The 16772-nt window shown below is 34.8% G+C and overlaps 2 protein-coding genes across 3 annotated transcripts; both read left to right on the top strand.

The window, feature by feature from the left end:
* Window positions 1-5162: 5162 nt before the first annotated feature.
* Window positions 5163-10929, top strand: LOC122294165 (FRIGIDA-like protein 3). The gene is made up of 4 exons (XM_043102668.1): window positions 5163-5314; window positions 7117-8153; window positions 9314-9486; window positions 10285-10929. Exons 1-4 carry the CDS (start codon window positions 5178-5180, stop codon window positions 10699-10701), a joined length of 1764 nt encoding a protein of 587 aa, XP_042958602.1. The 5' UTR covers window positions 5163-5177; the 3' UTR covers window positions 10702-10929.
* A 1021-nt stretch (window positions 10930-11950) lies between these two features.
* LOC122294254 (rhodanese-like domain-containing protein 4A, chloroplastic) lies at window positions 11951-16500 on the top strand. Of its 2 annotated transcripts, XR_006237573.1 has the most exons (5): window positions 11951-12690; window positions 13750-13852; window positions 14306-14548; window positions 15818-15942; window positions 16075-16500. XR_006237573.1 is itself a non-coding variant. In XM_043102844.1 (4 exons), exons 1-3 carry the CDS (start codon window positions 12011-12013, stop codon window positions 14525-14527), a joined length of 1005 nt encoding a protein of 334 aa, XP_042958778.1. In that variant the 5' UTR covers window positions 11952-12010; the 3' UTR covers window positions 14528-14548; window positions 16075-16500. The 2 variants fall into 2 exon arrangements, 1 of the variants encoding a protein (XP_042958778.1); XM_043102844.1 differs by lacking the exon at window positions 15818-15942 and having other exon boundaries at window positions 11952-12690.
* Window positions 16501-16772: the final 272 nt, after the last annotated feature.

The following is a 16772-nucleotide window of genomic DNA, read 5'->3' as shown; positions in this document are numbered from 1 at the left end:
ACCCCAAAATATACGGAATAAAATGAAAAAAAAAAATGTCACTTTTGTGAAGATCTGTTGGTCTTCTTGTTATCGAATGGCTTATGTTTGTCATTCAGGTGGAGGATGGGGTGTCACCGTTGCTCTTCATCTTGGTATTCGTGGGGTTGAGAGGAGAGGTACATGGGGATGTGTAGGCTTACAATGACGGTATGAGAGAGAGAGAGAGAGAGAGAGAGAGAGAGAGAGAGAGAGAGAGAGTAAAGAAAAGGAGAAACGGACAGAGATAGAGGAGATGGAGAAATGCAGGGATGGAGGATAAGGGTTTTTTGTCGTTGCTCTTCTTGTTGGTGTTCGTGGGGTTGAGAGGAGGGGCATGCGGCAATTTGTAGGTCATGGTGACGGTATGAGACGGAGAGAAAAAGAGAAAGAAAAGGAAAAAAAAAAAAAAGAGAGAGATATAGGACACGGAGAAATGCAGGGGAGAGAAAGAGGAGATGTTGAGAAAGAAAAGTTTTTCTGGTTTAGTAATGGAGAAGAAGAAACGGAAAGACAAGGAGAGAGAGAGGTGGTGTGATTCAGTGATGGAGAGAAAAATTGAGAGAAGGTGAGAAACATCTAGATGAGTTTGGATGTTGAGTTGAGTTGAGATGAAAGTTGAATAAAATATTGTTAGAATATTATTTTTTAATATTATTATTATTTTGAGATTTGAAAAAGTTGAATTGTTTATTATATTTTGTATTGAAATTTAAAAAATTTGTAATGATTAAATAAAATGAGTTGAGATGAGTTGAGAGGAGTTTAAGATCCAAACTGGCAAGTCTTAGGAGAGAGAGTGTTTTTTGATAAAATCTTGACTCTATCGCATAGAGAGTAAAAAGGAGATAGAAGAAAAGGTAAAAAAGAACTAGGTTTTTAGGTTTCTTCAAACGGCGTCGCAGGAAGCAATATGTGGGTTGGATTTTTGCGGTTGTTTTGAGTCCTATAGAGCAATACATTTTAGGAAGAAACACTAATTCTTTTTTTAAAAAAAAATATCTGATAGAAATAAAAGTTTTAAAGATAAAATTAATGTTGCACAACATTTTATTTGTTTGTATTTTGAGTTTGTTATATTGCTTTTTTTTCTTTTAGTAATTATTTTCATTTAATGATTTATTTAAATATATCATTTCGAAACATAACTCTTTTTTTTTCTTGAACAAATTTATTCCTTTAATAACAAATCTAATACTAATAAGAATTTGACATTTGGAAAATATGATTTTAATTGTTCAATAATAAATTTTATATTAATAACAAATTTGATATTGATAATACCATTAATAGTGTTACTAAAAACACTATTAATAAAAAAAATTCAATTTCTTGGAGTATTTTATTCCGTTATATTTTTTTTCTATAAATAATGAATTTATTTATTGCATGTGTTATTATTCTTAATATGTTAATTAAGTCTTATTTAACAAATATGACTATATAATTATTGTGTTCTTCTCTTTTCATGTGTTTTTTGTAACAGATTTGTGACTTTTGTTCTTATTTTACTCTTCGTCATTCCGCTTGTTGGCGCTTTTCTTTTCTTCTACTGTTTTTTTATTTATCATCTACTTTCTGGTATGTTCTTTTCTTTTATCATATGAAAAATTCTTACTGTATTATTTTATGTTGATATAGATGGACATGTATTTAACAAAGATGGTTAACACCATATGTTTCTTCTATGAATATTTTTTTTTCTCGTGAAATTGATTTTTTTTAATAAATTTATTCTATTTGTAGACTTAGTAATTAATTTAGATCAATCATATGAAATAATCATTTGTCCATAAAAGCATGTGAACTTGTTACTAATAATTATAATAATTTTTTATGCCGATTGGGAAGACAATATTATTAGATGAAGAAATACATTCAAATATCATGAATATCGTCTTTTTTAATTTTTATCTAACTTTCTTTACAACTAAATGTTAAAAAACGTGAAAAAAAATCCTGTAAAAGAATGGGTATGATGCTCAATCAAGGAGAGAAATGAAAAGAATCGTCGTTGAGTTAAAAATACCTCGAAATAATAAAATTCGAAGATGAACACAATCTTAGCATAGTTTCTCTTATGCTTCAAAGGACTATGAAATTCTCTTATGCCTCTTCAAATAACGATTCCTCTAAAAGTAACGTCCATAAGAAATACATTTAAATACAAAAATCTGTGTAAGAGGCAGTGTTATTATTGATTTAATCATGTATTTATGCTTTTGTCCTTACTTTTGTTACAGTCATTCTCAAATATATGTGTTTTGTTATTATCAGATTCTGATTTTTATTTTTGTTTTTTGTTTTTCACCGCTTTTGCCACTTGAGTGATTTCCAACTTCTTCATTATCTATTGTTTGCTATCATTCAGTTCTCTCGTTGTTTTAATTTTTTCAAATTTGTTTTTTCGCTTCTAACAAACGTTGAAAAAATGCATTAATAGATGATGAGTATTGATTGCCAAACTCACCAGCTCATAAATAATTTTAATATCTAACTTATTAGCTAGATCAATTTCTTGCTGCACCATGACACATATAATAGATGTAGAAATTAAAGTGGGTTGGGATGTATGATACCTGACATAGTGATCTTAAGGATTATTAGAAGAAGATGGCTGAGCTATTGATAGAAAAAAAAAAAAAAAAAAAAAAAAAAGGTGGGGGCTTAGAGAGTGAGAATGGTGAAAGAATTCAGAGGACCAGATTTCCTATAAAATGAGATCATATTTATAGATGAGTTTTGCTACATACAAGCATAGTTGCGCACTAATCTGTGTACCAATACTGATTTATTTATACTTAAAATTTAAATTAACACTGTTTTCAATCAAATCTATTTTTTGACCAATCACATCATATTAATGCACAGATTAATACACAACTATGCTTGCAACTATATTTTTCCTTTATAGAGATAGGGAAAAAAACCAAACCATCAGTTCAGTCTACAAACTACGAACATAGTGAGGCACGACATCTTGGGTAAGCACTGCCCACACTCATTTGCAATACTCCGTCAATTGATGTCAAATGCCTGAAAATTTTCATTATTCCTTTTATATCATGTCAAACTTTGTGTCTAAACAATTTTAAACCTCAAAACGGTACTGTTTTGCATTTTAGGCCAGTAGGCAGGCTGGGCTTCATAGCTGATTTTTGGGCCTAAATGAATTGAGTCAATTTTTTTCTTTTTTTGATCTCAAATGAGAAAAAAATACATTATGATGTGTTTTGGACCTAGCAAAAATATCAACTAGTCACACATGCATAGCTATTTGAAATATGAGTAATATTACATATAGTTATTTTTGTATATTTCTTATACACTCCATTGATATAATTGACTGAATCAATTTTTTTAATACACAACTAATTACAACAGTAGAATGTACAAAATAATATACAAAAGTGATTACATATAGAATTTTTGCTAGTACATATATACATACAATCATTTACACAATCTAATTTTAAATGATGAATATTTTTATAAAATAAAATTGTATTCTAAAAATAATATCAATTTAAAACAAAATTGATAATTATATAAATAAATTATACACTCTTAAAAATATCACAAGGCTCACGGTTGACTCATTCCTAACACCATGGTCATGAGAAACAGAAATGCGTTTAGAGAATGAAATGAGATGGAAATTTTGTAAATATTAAATGATAGTTTGTGAATAATAGTAAAATAATTTGAATTGAGTATTTTTTATATTTTGAAAAATAAGAGAAAAAAGTTGAGTAAAAAATATTGTAAAGTTAAAATATTGTATTTTTTAGTTTTATAATATTATTTTTGTTTGGAGATTTGAAAAAGTTGGAATTGTTTTTTATTTTTTATTTGAAAGTTTGAAAATATTTTAATGATTAGTTTGAAAATTTTATTTTTGAACCTATTATGAAATTAGTGGTTAGAAGGACCCCAAGATTCATACTATTGAATGTTCCGAATTCTTTGAGCACAGGTTCTTAAATTTGTAGATTGAACATATTCAATTTACAATTTGTAATCTATTTTGATAAATAGTGTACATGAATATATGTAGCTCGTCGGGAAAAAAAAAAAAAAAAAACCTTCTGCCAATACAATTTGCTTGGCTGAATGCATGCACACAGTTTCTTTCTTTGCTAGTGAAATGGTAGAAGATGGGGGGATAGGTTCGATGAACTGATCTATCTATAGTGGATTCCAACAATGGTATGAGATTGGTTCGATGGAGGTTTTCGACAAAGGTGGGATGGGTTTTTGATGGAGACGATAGGTTTTCGATGGGAGAAGAGAGAAGAGAGAGATTTTTTGAGAAGAAGAAAAGAAGAAGCAACGATAAAGATGATAGGTTCGAATATAAAAGAGAGAAGAGAGAGATTTTTAGGAGAGAAAAAAGAAAGGAAGCAAGGGTTTTAAGAATGGAAAAAGGGAGGCTGGACTCACCCTCACGATGATTTCATAAGACTATTATGTGTCAAAATTTTACTGAATAACGTAAAAGGAAAAGAACATCAAACCTGTTTGAAGCTTTTCTTGTAATATTTAACTTAAGAGCATTTGCTTTCCTATGATAATATACATAATGCTATAGTTATGCAACCTTAAACTAGAAGCAATTTTACTATTTATCTAAAGTTTTGTCATTTTCAATCATGCTCGTTGAAATAACAAATTTGAAGTGATTTTAGAAGTTAATTACTTTAGATGAAGATTATTAAAATGATTTCATATCGTTGAATATGGATACGACAAAATTCAAGTAAAAAACAACATTTTTCTTTAATTACTTGCAGAAAAATAACAATAAAAAAAAATGTTTTCAATAATTTTTTGTTACATGAGGAAATGATAAAAAATAATAATGGTTAAATGAATGATTAATAATTTTTAAGAAATAATATTTGCACTCGTGATTGTGCAAGCGGCGTGCAGTCGTTTTAAAAAAATGAATTAATACGAGACCTACATAAAAAAAAATTAATTTTTTAATCGTAAACCTTATTTTTTTTTAAAATAATTACACGACGTTTGCAATTATATGATAGTGTGTGCTCATAATTTTTTTTTTTGTTAGTGAGCCACGGATCCTCATAAAAGGATTAAACTTGTCTAAAGACAAGCGGAGAAAACGATGCCGTTGCTACTGGATAGAATTATAAATGGTCCAATCAGATCATTCTCATACCCTTTTATTTTGGCTGCTGCTGCTCCTCTCTCTCTCTCTCTCTCTCTCTCTCTCTCTTTCTGTCTGTGACGCACACGAGCTCCTCTGGCTGCTCAATCTCCATGATCTGAGGCAAGGATTCCTTCCTATTGTTATTTCTTCTGCATTCTCGTACTCTGTTTCTTCTAATCGGTGTTTGGATTCACTTAGATTATCAGATCTTGCTGCGTTTTGCTACTTAGGGTTTCTTGCACATGAACTCGTAGGGCTTGCTGTTCTCAAATCTCGGTTGTTTTTTTTTCTATGGTTAATTTTTTCTGCTGCATTCTCACTAAGTTTACGCGTTGGATTGCTAAGATAATTTGGGCTGAATTATACTCTCGTATCACCCTGTTTGGGTCGGATCGGACGGCTTAGGAGGGGTTTGGTTCTGGCTCTTCTTTGCATGTATATGAAATTTATTTTGTTTCTGTGCTTTGTTTTTTGCTCAATGTCTGGTTGGTTAAGTTGTCTCTAGTTGGTGCTAGAATGGACTGTGGGCCAACGACTTCTTGAGCTGGTAATTGATTGGCTTTCCCCCCTTGATGCTTAGGTGTCTTACAGAACTAACGCTTAGGTTGGTTGATTGCTCTGGAAGTAAAGAATGAAGTGAAGAAGAGACTTTCCCTTTCTTGGTGTAGAAGACTATTATTAGTCCTGTTCTCATACACGCGTGGAGAATTAATAATTTCTTAAAACACCTGGAGAAACATTTACTCTCTCTCTCTCTCTCTCTCTCTCACACACACACACACACACACACACACACACACACACACACACACACTCGCACGCACCCCCCAACCGAGGCAATGACCCTACATTCGAGACCACAAATCTTGTATTCAGAGCCATAAAATCAATTTCACCATTACTTTTGGGTGGTTATCTAAATGAACAAGGAGAAAACACCCCCAAAGAATTTTACTGATAGGATTTAGATGATGGAAGAAAATCATCAATCCAATCAGTTCTATGTTTTGCTCCTGTTCCTTAGCTTTTGTATTGCTTGACCACCTCCAATATGGTTGCCTAGGCCATTGATGCCGTTGTGAATATAACTGCTTTGTGGAAATTTTTAGATGCTTCTGCCTCTGCAATCTAGACAAAAAATAAACGTTAATGGCATAGGGGTTGGGTATGGGCAATGCTTGATGGGCATGGCTGCACAGGTTTGCATATGTGACTGGTTTGGAGTTTGGACCCAATAGTTAAATATAGATGTCCAACATAATTAGAGAAAATGATCTAACTGAATTGATTTTTTCCATGTATCAAACATAAAAGAGAATTTCATTTATAGATCTAATCAACTGAGTTCCATTGTGATTGGATTTGAAATAGGACCTTAGCGGTTTATTTTGGGACATATTCAATTAACTATATCGACTCTATAACAGTAAGGTCTTCTTGTACCTGTTGGTAGATTATTGTGCCCTGATAATTCTTTTGAAGTTACTTGATTAGGCAACTATGTCCTTTGTGCATAATTTCGTCTTACATTCTAGTACTTCCACTGCTGTGTTTTTAATGATTTTTGCCTAATTGTACTTATCTGAGATGAACATTACATTGATCGCAGCCTTTATTCCTGACCTGGAAGGTTCCTGAGTTTTTATTCTTCCCAAGGTTGTGGCAGTTTTGTTACTAACGAAAAATAGGAATTATCTTAATAGTTGCAATGTTATTACCAGTCAAGTTATATTAATGGTTTTCTTTGTTCCTTTATGTAGCTCTTTGTTCATTTTTATCTGGATGGTAGTAGCTTTTTTTTATAGACCAGACTACAAGATAGGATATCTTCCTTGTTTTTATAGTTCCTGAATCTAATTTTCTTGGAATTTTGTTTGACACTCCCCTTCCTCTTTCCCTCTCTTGTTTTTTCTTACCTCCAGATTCTCTGCCATGGAAGATACCTTTTCAGTTGTTACGTTAATTGACTCTACGACCTCAAAGATACAACAGCTCCAGAAAGCATTTGCTGAGCTTGAAAGTCACCGGGCCATAACCCTCAACTTGAAATGGAAAGAACTTGAAGAACATTTCCATGGGCTTGAGAAATCCTTGAAGAGGCGTTTTCATGAGTTGGAAGACCAAGAAAAGGAATACGAGAACAAAACAATTGAGGCCCAAAAATTGTTGGAGAAGCGGGCAGCTGCAGTTGTGGCCAAGGAACAAGCTTCACTGGAGAGGCTTCAAGAGAAGAGAGATGCTGCTATATTTGCCATTGCTAATGCTCGAGAGAAGCCTGCTATTGTACCTGATGGGACCCAATGTGGGGCACCAAGCACAGAAGAGAAACCAAAAGATGACATGGCTGCTGAAAGTAACTCAGAAGACATCAAAGTTTCTTCTGAAAGTGAAGATGTAGAGGTGAAGTCTTATCCCCAGCTAGTAATACTTTGTGAAGCGATGGACTCAAAAGGGCTACACACCTTTATATCGGACAACCGTAAGAACCTAGCTGCCATAAGGGAGGAGATTCCACTAGCACTGAAGGCTGCAGCTAATCCTGCCCGTTTGGTATTGGACTCTTTGGAAGGGTTTTATCAGATGGAAGTGCCAAATTTGGATGGAAAGAAGGATTCTAACTTATTGGGTCTTCGTCGGACATGTATCATGTTGATGGAGTGTCTAAGTACTTTGCTAACAAGCCAAGATCTAGTCTCTGTTCCTGATGTCATTTCAGAAGATGTGAAGAAGCAGGCAAAGGCAATTGCTGAAGAATGGAAACCAAAATTGGATGCTCTTGATTTGGATGCAAGCAATGGGAACTCATTGGAGGCTCATGCGTTTCTGCAACTTCTGGCAACTTTTGGTATTGCCTCTGATTTTAATGAGGAACAATTGTCTAGGTTAATACCAATGGTTTCACGGCGTCGCCAAACAGCTGACCTGTGTCGCTCCCTTGGGTTATCAGAGAAAATGCCAGGTTTGTCTTATTTACACCTACAACTGTGGATGAAACCCTGTTTTATGATATCCAGCACAATGCCGTAATGCCTGGCATGCCTTCCATGATGAACAGACCATAAATGGTTTGTTTTGTTGAGCATGTTTCTTTTTTTCTTTTGAGAAGTAAGTTGAGCATGTTTCTTGACCTTGGATTGTCAGAAAATTGCCCGACATGCCTTTCATTTGAGAATATTTTCTTTATGGATGAAAACCAATGCATGGTAGATACGAATGTGTTAGATGAAGTTTACTGACCTTATATCTAAGCTTCTCACAGTGGCAAACACCTGAAGTAACTAGTCATTTAAGGTGGGAGACTTAACTTTTATGATTATATTTCACTAATGCTACATTACTTTAAAAAAAAAATATATTTCACTAATGCTACATTGACTTGTATAGTCAAAATGTACTGACCAATGTTTTGAGAAGCACCACCATCTGAAATGACATCGTGTTTGGAATGCTATTTTAATGTTTTCTTTCTTTTAAGTAATGGTGGTATATCATTAAGGAACTAACACCACATGTTTAGCGTCATAACACCACCTGGATTTTTTTATTTAATTTCGACTTATCAAAAAATAACACCACCTGGATTTTTTTTTTTGGGGGGGGGGGGGGGGGTGGTATATCATTAATGAACTGACACCAGCTGTTTAGTGTCACATCTTATGAACATGACTACTGTTGGCAGAAAGGATCCGTGTAGCTGAATCCAATTAATTGAGATTAAGGAATGGTGGGATCCTGCAACTAACTAACTATGATGAGAATTAGATGTAAAAACTCACTTGGACTACACCAAATTTTCTTAAATTAGAACAAAATTTTGAGGTTGCTTTTTAAGGGGAACAGAAGACCTTGATTTCTAGGACTGCCCTTTTGTGTTCATCCTAGGTGATTTCTGGAGCAAACAAACCTCTTTATAAGGATTTTGCATTTGCATCATGTAAAAATGTATGGTAACAAGTAGAGTTTTCTGGTTTCTTCTGGACGATTTTAGTGAGGCTCCTATCTTGGATGGACCAAGACAGAGGAAGGGGTTGATTAGATCAAATTTTCCACTTTTGTCCATCATTTTTTTTTTCTCAGTAAGTTTTCATATTTATATTTTGTTTTTCTTGGGTTGCACAGGTGTTGTTGAAGTCTTGGTACATAGTGGAAGGCAAATTGATGCTGTTAACTTGGCCTTTGCATTTGAACTTACTGAGCAGTTCTCCCCTGTGCCTTTGCTGAAATCGTACCTGAAGGAGGCAAGAAAAACTTCTACACCTGTTAAAACTGGAAACTCATCTTCCACTGCTCAGGTGTGTTCCCCTTCTCTGAATTATATTTAAGCAATCTCATTTCAATCATTTTCTTTTCATAATTTCAAATGGTGAGCTAACAAATTGATATGGATCCCTGGTGGATCCTAAACTGCAAGCCAATAAGAGATGTGTTGTCTACAGCACTTTCATGATCTTATAACTTGGGTGAACTTGGTTGTGTGGTAACAACAAGAGACAGATTCACACCAATGTAAGTGCGCTGAAGTGCTATCAGAACCAGACTCAACTGGTTAGTTTGACTAAGCATTTGATCTCTGAGCACTGGCCACTTGGACTTGAGCCTTTTAATTAGACCATTTGGTACAGAGATCTCGATAATTTTGTTGTTCTTGTTTAAACGGTATAAGGCTTAAGTAATCTCATGTCACTTGTGCGGTTTGATCAGTCAGTTGCTTTGCTATTCAAAGACAAGCTTCCAACATGTTTCCAATCCTCATCACTACCTATTTGTTGCAACTCTTTAACCACTTTTTAACCAATAGCATTCTTGGCTGTTAGGTTAGATATTGGAGCAATGTTCTCTCTAGTGTGTATTTGTGTTCTTACCCAAAAAATGTGAGTGTTGGCGTGTCTTCTTTGGGTTTTGCATATTCATTCTTTGATGGCCAGATTTGGTAAAAGGGGTTTGCTTTTGAAGTTCCAGCGGCATGCCATGGTCTGGATGCATCTCATTAAAATGTGGGATGTTGCTGAAGTTCGTTTTGGTTTGTTGAGCTCTATGTTTTTATATATGGTTTCATTTGATAAGGCCTTATAAATTTGATCTTGTTTCAGAACGAGGTTAACGATCGAGAGCTAACTTCACTTAAGGCTGTGATCAAGTGCATTGAAGAGCATAAACTTGAGCAGCAGTTTCCTGTGGATCCACTCCAAAAGCGTGTCCTCCTGCTAGAAAAGGCCAAGGCAGATAAGAAAAGGGCAACTGAAGCTGCAAAGCCTCAACCAAAAAGACCTCGTGCTAATGGTGTCGGATACGGACCTCGCATCACTAACACTGCCACTGACAAGACTTTCTATCCGAGAGTCACCGATAGGTATCCTCAGTATGTGTATGATAGGCCATATGCTTACCCAGTACCTGCTGACAGCCACTGCCCCCCTCTTATGGCTTCTGCTAGTTACAATCTGTCTCCTAGTCATGGCAACTACTTTGGAAATGGCTACCAGTACCAAGCCCCTTATCTTCACTAGGTAGCAAACAACAAACATGGCGAAAAAAGGTGACTCTGATCCGTTGGTTTAACTGTTAGGTTTAACCCTGCTGCCTCTTTGTATGTTGTACTGTACGAATGAATTTTAGTATTTAAAAAAAAGACAAAGAAAAAAAAAGAAAAAAAAAGTGTAATTCTTAGTTGATGTACAAGATGATGCTTCTGTTCTCTAATATATATATGCACAATATTTTAATTTTGTAAATAAGTATTGTTGTCTCGATTGTATGTTTGTCTAGTTTTTAGTTTTTGTATTTTTTTTAGCATTGCTATGCTATGTGACTAGGAAAATTATGCTTGAAATGACGGGGTGGGTGTTTCATGCTTCACATGCATGGAATGGCCTACTCACTGGCAAGCGTCGAATCTCTTTCTCCCTGGCACGATCGGCCTGCCTATGAAAGGATTAAGAAGTCTCTTATAGCATCAGTAGTTTATCACTTTTAAATTTAAATTCCATGTTTTAAATATATTAAATATTGAGATAATAATCATTTTAGTTTTAAATTGATAAATATGTTAATGTGGTGAAATAATGGTTCACAGAATTACTTAGTGAAAATATTTAAAGAAATATTGAATACGATTGTAAACATTACTTTTGAAACTAAAAAGGCCTCTCATGTTATTATATATAAATATATATATTTATTTATTTATTTATTTTCCCCCTCTATACACAAAGAAATGACAATCACTTAACTCAAACCTACAAATTAAACATAAAGAAAATAAACCAATTAAGGAAAAGAAATGAGAAAGAAAACATTGGGTCATGGATGGGATCAGGTTACAGGATTATGAACCAAGAAACAAACCCCACAGATTATCCAGAGTTAACACCTTCCATGGCAGACGTCCTGCTTCCATCTCTGCCCTAAATAATCTACTACCAAAGTTGATTTTCTAATTTTCAATTCAATAGAGATATTTGTTGGGTATTTTGTATTTCTGTAGCTCGTTTAACTAAAAGGACACTGTTACGTCTACACAGAAACGCCACCGAAAAGGGAAAATTTTTTTTTTTCATTTTTTATATGTATTTAAATATTTTTTTATAAAAAAAATCACAACATCATTTAAAAATATTTTCTTAATCACTAAATAAAAAAATATATATTAAAAAAATAAAAGGTACATGTGGCCACCGTAGATAAAGCATTGTCCTTTACAGAAAAAAAAAAAAAAAAAAAAAAAAAAAAAAAGAGTAAATCCACGGGAGACCCAGCACAAACTGAAACAGGACAAGTACCTTGACCGCCACGCTTCTCTTCTCTCTCTCTCTCCAAATGGTTATCATGGAGTCTCTTTCCATGGTGCTCTCCTCTTGTCCACTCGACCTCAAAACCCAGAAACCGGCCATCTCTAAACCCATATCTCCTCGTCCAAACTCTACTCCCACCCTCATTCTCAGTTCTCCTCAGACCAAACTCACCTCCTCCACCTTTAAATTACCTTTCCAGAACTGTCCTCTCGATCTCCAAGCCTCTCCCTTGTTTCAAAATCTAACGAAGAGTCGACTCTCTTTCACTCTATTCAACCTCCTCACTTCTCTTCCTTGCTTTGCTTCTGAAGCTGTTGTCTCCTCCCGGGACCAAGTCTCGGACAAAATCAACCTGGAGTCGGTCTTACTTGCCATCGATGATTTTTTCAACAGAAACCCATTTTTTGTTGCTGGGTGTACATTCATTTGGTTGGTTGTCATACCTCTAACTGAGGAATACTTGAGAAAATACAAATTCATCTCTGCCATTGATGCGTTTAGAAAACTCCGTGACGACCCCAGTGCGCAGCTCTTGGATATAAGGAAAAAGAAGAGTTTGAAGTACTTGAAGTCTCCAAATTTGACGATTCTTAACAAGGACGTGCTGCAGGTTCAGTATTATGAGGGAGATGAAGATGGGTTTGTGAAGAAGGTCTTGGAAAGCTTTGGGGACCCCGCAAGTACTGTGGTCTGTGTTCTCGACAAGTAAGTGTAAAAATCTTTTAAGTGTTTGGTGATATTGGAAGAAAGTGATGTCCATTGAGAAATAAAATGCTTGGATAGAGCGTTGAAAACTGGTTGGATTATACTGGAAATCAGAAAAGTGGGCTTTGGTTATCATGCATTTATTTTTTATTTTAACTTGTTCAATTTTGGAGGAGGGGGTTGTAGAAATTTTGGAATTATTGTTTCGGTTTCACTTTTGGATTTGAAACCTGGCTTTCTCTAAATTCAGCCTCTGAAATTTCAAAACTATATGGGACCATTTGAAGGCTAAAATAATTTTGGGGTATTATTAAGGGGCCCCTCTTAAGAGAGAATGAAACCAACGATAGACGCGAGCACAGCTTACAACTTTCATCGTACCGTGCTCTCCAAAGAGCAACTCTTCTCAAAATCTCAAAAGATGCCGAGTTGGAATCCCATTCTAATTAAGGATCCTTGTGTTTCCGGAGGATCCAGCTACCAGAGAACCAGTGACCGAGGCTCTCTTGCCACTAAAAGATGAAGCGAAAAACTTTACAGTTTTTTTTTTTTTTGGACTATCCTTGCACATACCAAACCATCCACTGTGAAGATCTTTCCCACGTGTAGGTTTCTCAAGGCAGGGATGCTTCTGAAGCGTGTCAGGTTGTTATAGGAAGCGGCGAGTAACAAACCACATCCTCATCATACTTTCATTCTACTATGTAAAATGTGGCACTTTTATCACCCCCGGATCATCCTTTATTTTTTTATAAGAAAAACTCAAAAGTTGATGGACAATGCCACCTCATCGTAGTGAGATAGATGTAGGATGAGAGTGTGGCATGTTGAATTTTCCTAGTAATTTATGCTGTTTTCATGACTTATGAAAAGAATGTCATAGTTGGTGGACCGACAAGTTAGCTGTTAAGCATGTTGTTTTTAACTTTTGTTTCTCTATAATAAATGCCTTGTAAAGCATATGTACATAGTGGAGAAGTATGTTTATCTCGTTTTAGCTTCCCTTCTTTTGTATGAACGTCTTTAATTACATCACTAGTTTCTCTTTGTGCAAGGTAGTTTTGATGGTAATGCCATGAAAGTGGCCGAATTATTATTCAAGAATGGTTTCAAAGAGGCATATGCAATCAGGGGCGGAGTCAGAGGTGAAAAGGGGTGGTTGGTATGCTTCTTTCATTCTTTTTCACTGTACCAAACTTTCACCTATAGGGAGCTCAGTTTCTATTCTTAATTCCATTCTGATCTACCTTTGTTGCAAAAATGGTGCACATGAATCTGGTTTTGGAGACCCATATTTCTAATTTCTAATTAGTTGGGTTGGTTGGATAAGAATATACAAAATCACTTCCTGGTTGATCTTGTGTATTCAACAGGTCATGCATGTGTGGTACAACACAGACAGAATTTTGGATGTAATAAAATGTCTACCATATTCCATCTCTTCCCCTTAAATTGGTCAATTTTTGTTAAATCTTAGGACACGTGCTTCATTGGCACTTTCTTTCATAACATTGTTGAACTTTTGCTCAATTCATTCGATTTATATTTGTTCTTGAAGAAGTTTACTTCCGACATCTGTTGAGCTTATTAACTGTTTTTGATTTTGTATTTGTAGGCAATACAGGATTCTCTTTTGCCACCATCTGTGCATATCTATCGCAAGAAGAAAGTTAAAAATACTCAACAACTTCGGATGAATGGAGGAGTTATTCAGCAAACTGAAGATACGAATGATGCTACCTCTTCTGATAATCTCTCTCTTGGAGAAAAATGGAAAACTGATGATCATCTAAACAAGTCAACAGAATCCATACCAGACATCAAAAGTGGATCTTGATTATCCTCTCCCTATATTAATGTGCGTAGATCTTCCTTTCTCTCTCTCTGTTGCGTATTTGGATGTAATACTAAAAATAATCATTAAAGGTGAAACATAAACCCATTTATATCTGCATGTTAAGCTTTTTCACTTGAATTGTAAATGGCATAATATGAAACCATGGTTTTGACTTTAATTGTGTAGTGAGGTAGCCTGTATATGCTGGATATATGTCTTAATTGAAACTTGCATTTGGCAGCTATTTAAAACTTGTTTTATTCTGGCAATATTTTGGTGCAACTGGATGGTTCTTCGGACATTTCCAATTTCTTCTATCTAAAATGTTGAAGAAAGTTGAAGAAAGTAAATCCATTATTGTTGCAACCAAAATTAATGCTCCCAAGCAGACAATGCCTGGTCAGTGGATGATTGGAATAGGATGGTTGTTCTAATAATTTTTATTCTATTCAGCTTTATAAATAATTAATCTGTGTGGTTATTCTCTATCGTCCAAGAAAGAAAAAAATCGTATTAGCACCTGCATCTTACTCATCAGAACTTGTAGCTAGCTTTCCCACCTGCGTTTTAAGCTGCCAGTGACATCACAGTCAAGGTGTCTGGGTTGCCACTTCAACTTCAAGAATGAAAACCTCTATTGAAACTATGAACTGAAAGATTAATATCCAGTGACCTAATTAGAGGATTGGATCATACCTATCTAGTTCACCAGCTTTGGTCTTTTCCAATGGACATGATATATTTATGAGGTTATAGGGATAGGTTATCCTTGAGTGTTATTAAAATATTTGGCACTAGTTACTTATAGAAGACAGGAAAGGGTAGGGTAAAAGTGAGAACACAGTGCAGTACTGCATTTTAGTAGTATTCTAGTGAATAGCCGTCTTCCTAAAACACTCCAACTTGAGAAGAATGTTTGAGGCTCATGGCTTGTTGATTAGTACCATCACATCTTGGTTTGGTAGTAGAGCAGAAAGTCCCAGCATAGCAACAGCCAACAGGATAGGAGTTCGGGTTGAGTTTTTAAGAGATAATAACCACATGGATAGTTGTCTCATGGATGATGAATCTATTAGGGTATAGATGAGAGTTTTATAAAGGGTTTTCCTGATTGAGTTTTTTATTGATGGTGTAGTTATCGATGGATCTAACTATCCATGGATGTTATGCTCTCCATTTCGATATGGAAAGTTTCTCTTGTCAGCATATCCCATTTTATAGACGTTATAGCAGAACTTGTGTATTGTAAGCTTGGTAATTCTTCTTTTTCCTTTGGGCTTTCCTTGCCAGGAGATAGCATCGCGCAACACCGGATTTAGAATGAAAGATAAAAGTTTTCATTGGATGACTTGATGATGCTCAAAGTGTTTATAGTTAATATTACTCTGCATGGAGAAAGGATGACATGTAGCCTGGTAGTTCTCTATGTTTCTATAATATGCAGATTGCGAACATCCTGCACGATAACGTTCCTAACACTACAAGCATGCAACCAGAAAATTTGATTATTTTATTAGCTTATTCTTCTACTTTTTCTGTGAATGCAGTACCAGAGCCTGACTGAAGTCACCATTTTTGGTCTCCTTCAGAGCCTCAAAAGCGATGCTGTATGTCTCAAGTGGCAACCCCTGTTAGGTCGAAGGTCGTTTTAGTTTTTGAGGCAGCCCATGTTGGGCGAAGTGGAAGCGGAAACATTCTTAACACTCCTAAGATGTAACCATATGGTTTAATTTTCTTTGAAAATTACTGGAGGAGGCCTATTAACCTAAATTGCTGGTCCTAATATATCCTCTCTTGGGTCCATTTGATGAACTAGGTTTTACCCAAAAAAAAAAAAAGAGAGAGAGAGATTTGATTTGTCATTCTCTTCCAAACTATTTTTCTTTTGCATCTCATGATGAGAAAATGTGATGTTTTTTCTTGAACTATTTACCTTAGTTGTGCTGTGTAAGTACTTGAATTTTTTTCTTGAATGTGTAGTAGATACACGACTTATTATGGGATCAGAACGGTCATAAAATCTTTAAAGAGTTCTTCTATTCAACAGCTCTACACCACACATCTATTAAGGAAAAATAAAAAATAAAAATATATAAATAAAAGCATATGTGTGGCATAAGACTGATGAGTAAAATTTTTCATCTTCGAAATATAATTATGTTGCAAAACAAATTTTCATGTCAATGGCACTTTTAAAGTGTTAATAAATTTACTTGCAGATAGAATTTTTCACTTCTATATATTC

Source organism: Carya illinoinensis, chromosome 14 (assembly GCF_018687715.1).
Source record: "Carya illinoinensis cultivar Pawnee chromosome 14, C.illinoinensisPawnee_v1, whole genome shotgun sequence".
NCBI classification, from domain to species: domain Eukaryota; kingdom Viridiplantae; phylum Streptophyta; class Magnoliopsida; order Fagales; family Juglandaceae; genus Carya; species Carya illinoinensis.
Note: the sequence above shows the minus strand (reverse complement) of the source record. Positions and strands in the feature narration are given on the sequence as shown.

Coding starts and splice junctions, on each gene's coding strand:
- LOC122294165 (XM_043102668.1), top strand. CDS start 5,178: ATGGTCCAATCAGATCATTCTCATACCCTTTTATTTTGGCTGCTGCTG. Junction 5,315..7,116: donor CTCAATCTCCATGATCTGAG/GCAAGGATTCCT, acceptor TCTTACCTCCAG/ATTCTCTGCCATGGAAGATA. Junction 9,487..10,284: donor ACTCATCTTCCACTGCTCAG/GTGTGTTCCCCT, acceptor ATCTTGTTTCAG/AACGAGGTTAACGATCGAGA.
- LOC122294254 (XM_043102844.1), top strand. CDS start 12,011: ATGGTTATCATGGAGTCTCTTTCCATGGTGCTCTCCTCTTGTCCACTC. Junction 12,691..13,749: donor GTGGTCTGTGTTCTCGACAA/GTAAGTGTAAAA, acceptor TGTGCAAGGTAG/TTTTGATGGTAATGCCATGA. Junction 13,853..14,305: donor GAGGTGAAAAGGGGTGGTTG/GTATGCTTCTTT, acceptor TTGTATTTGTAG/GCAATACAGGATTCTCTTTT.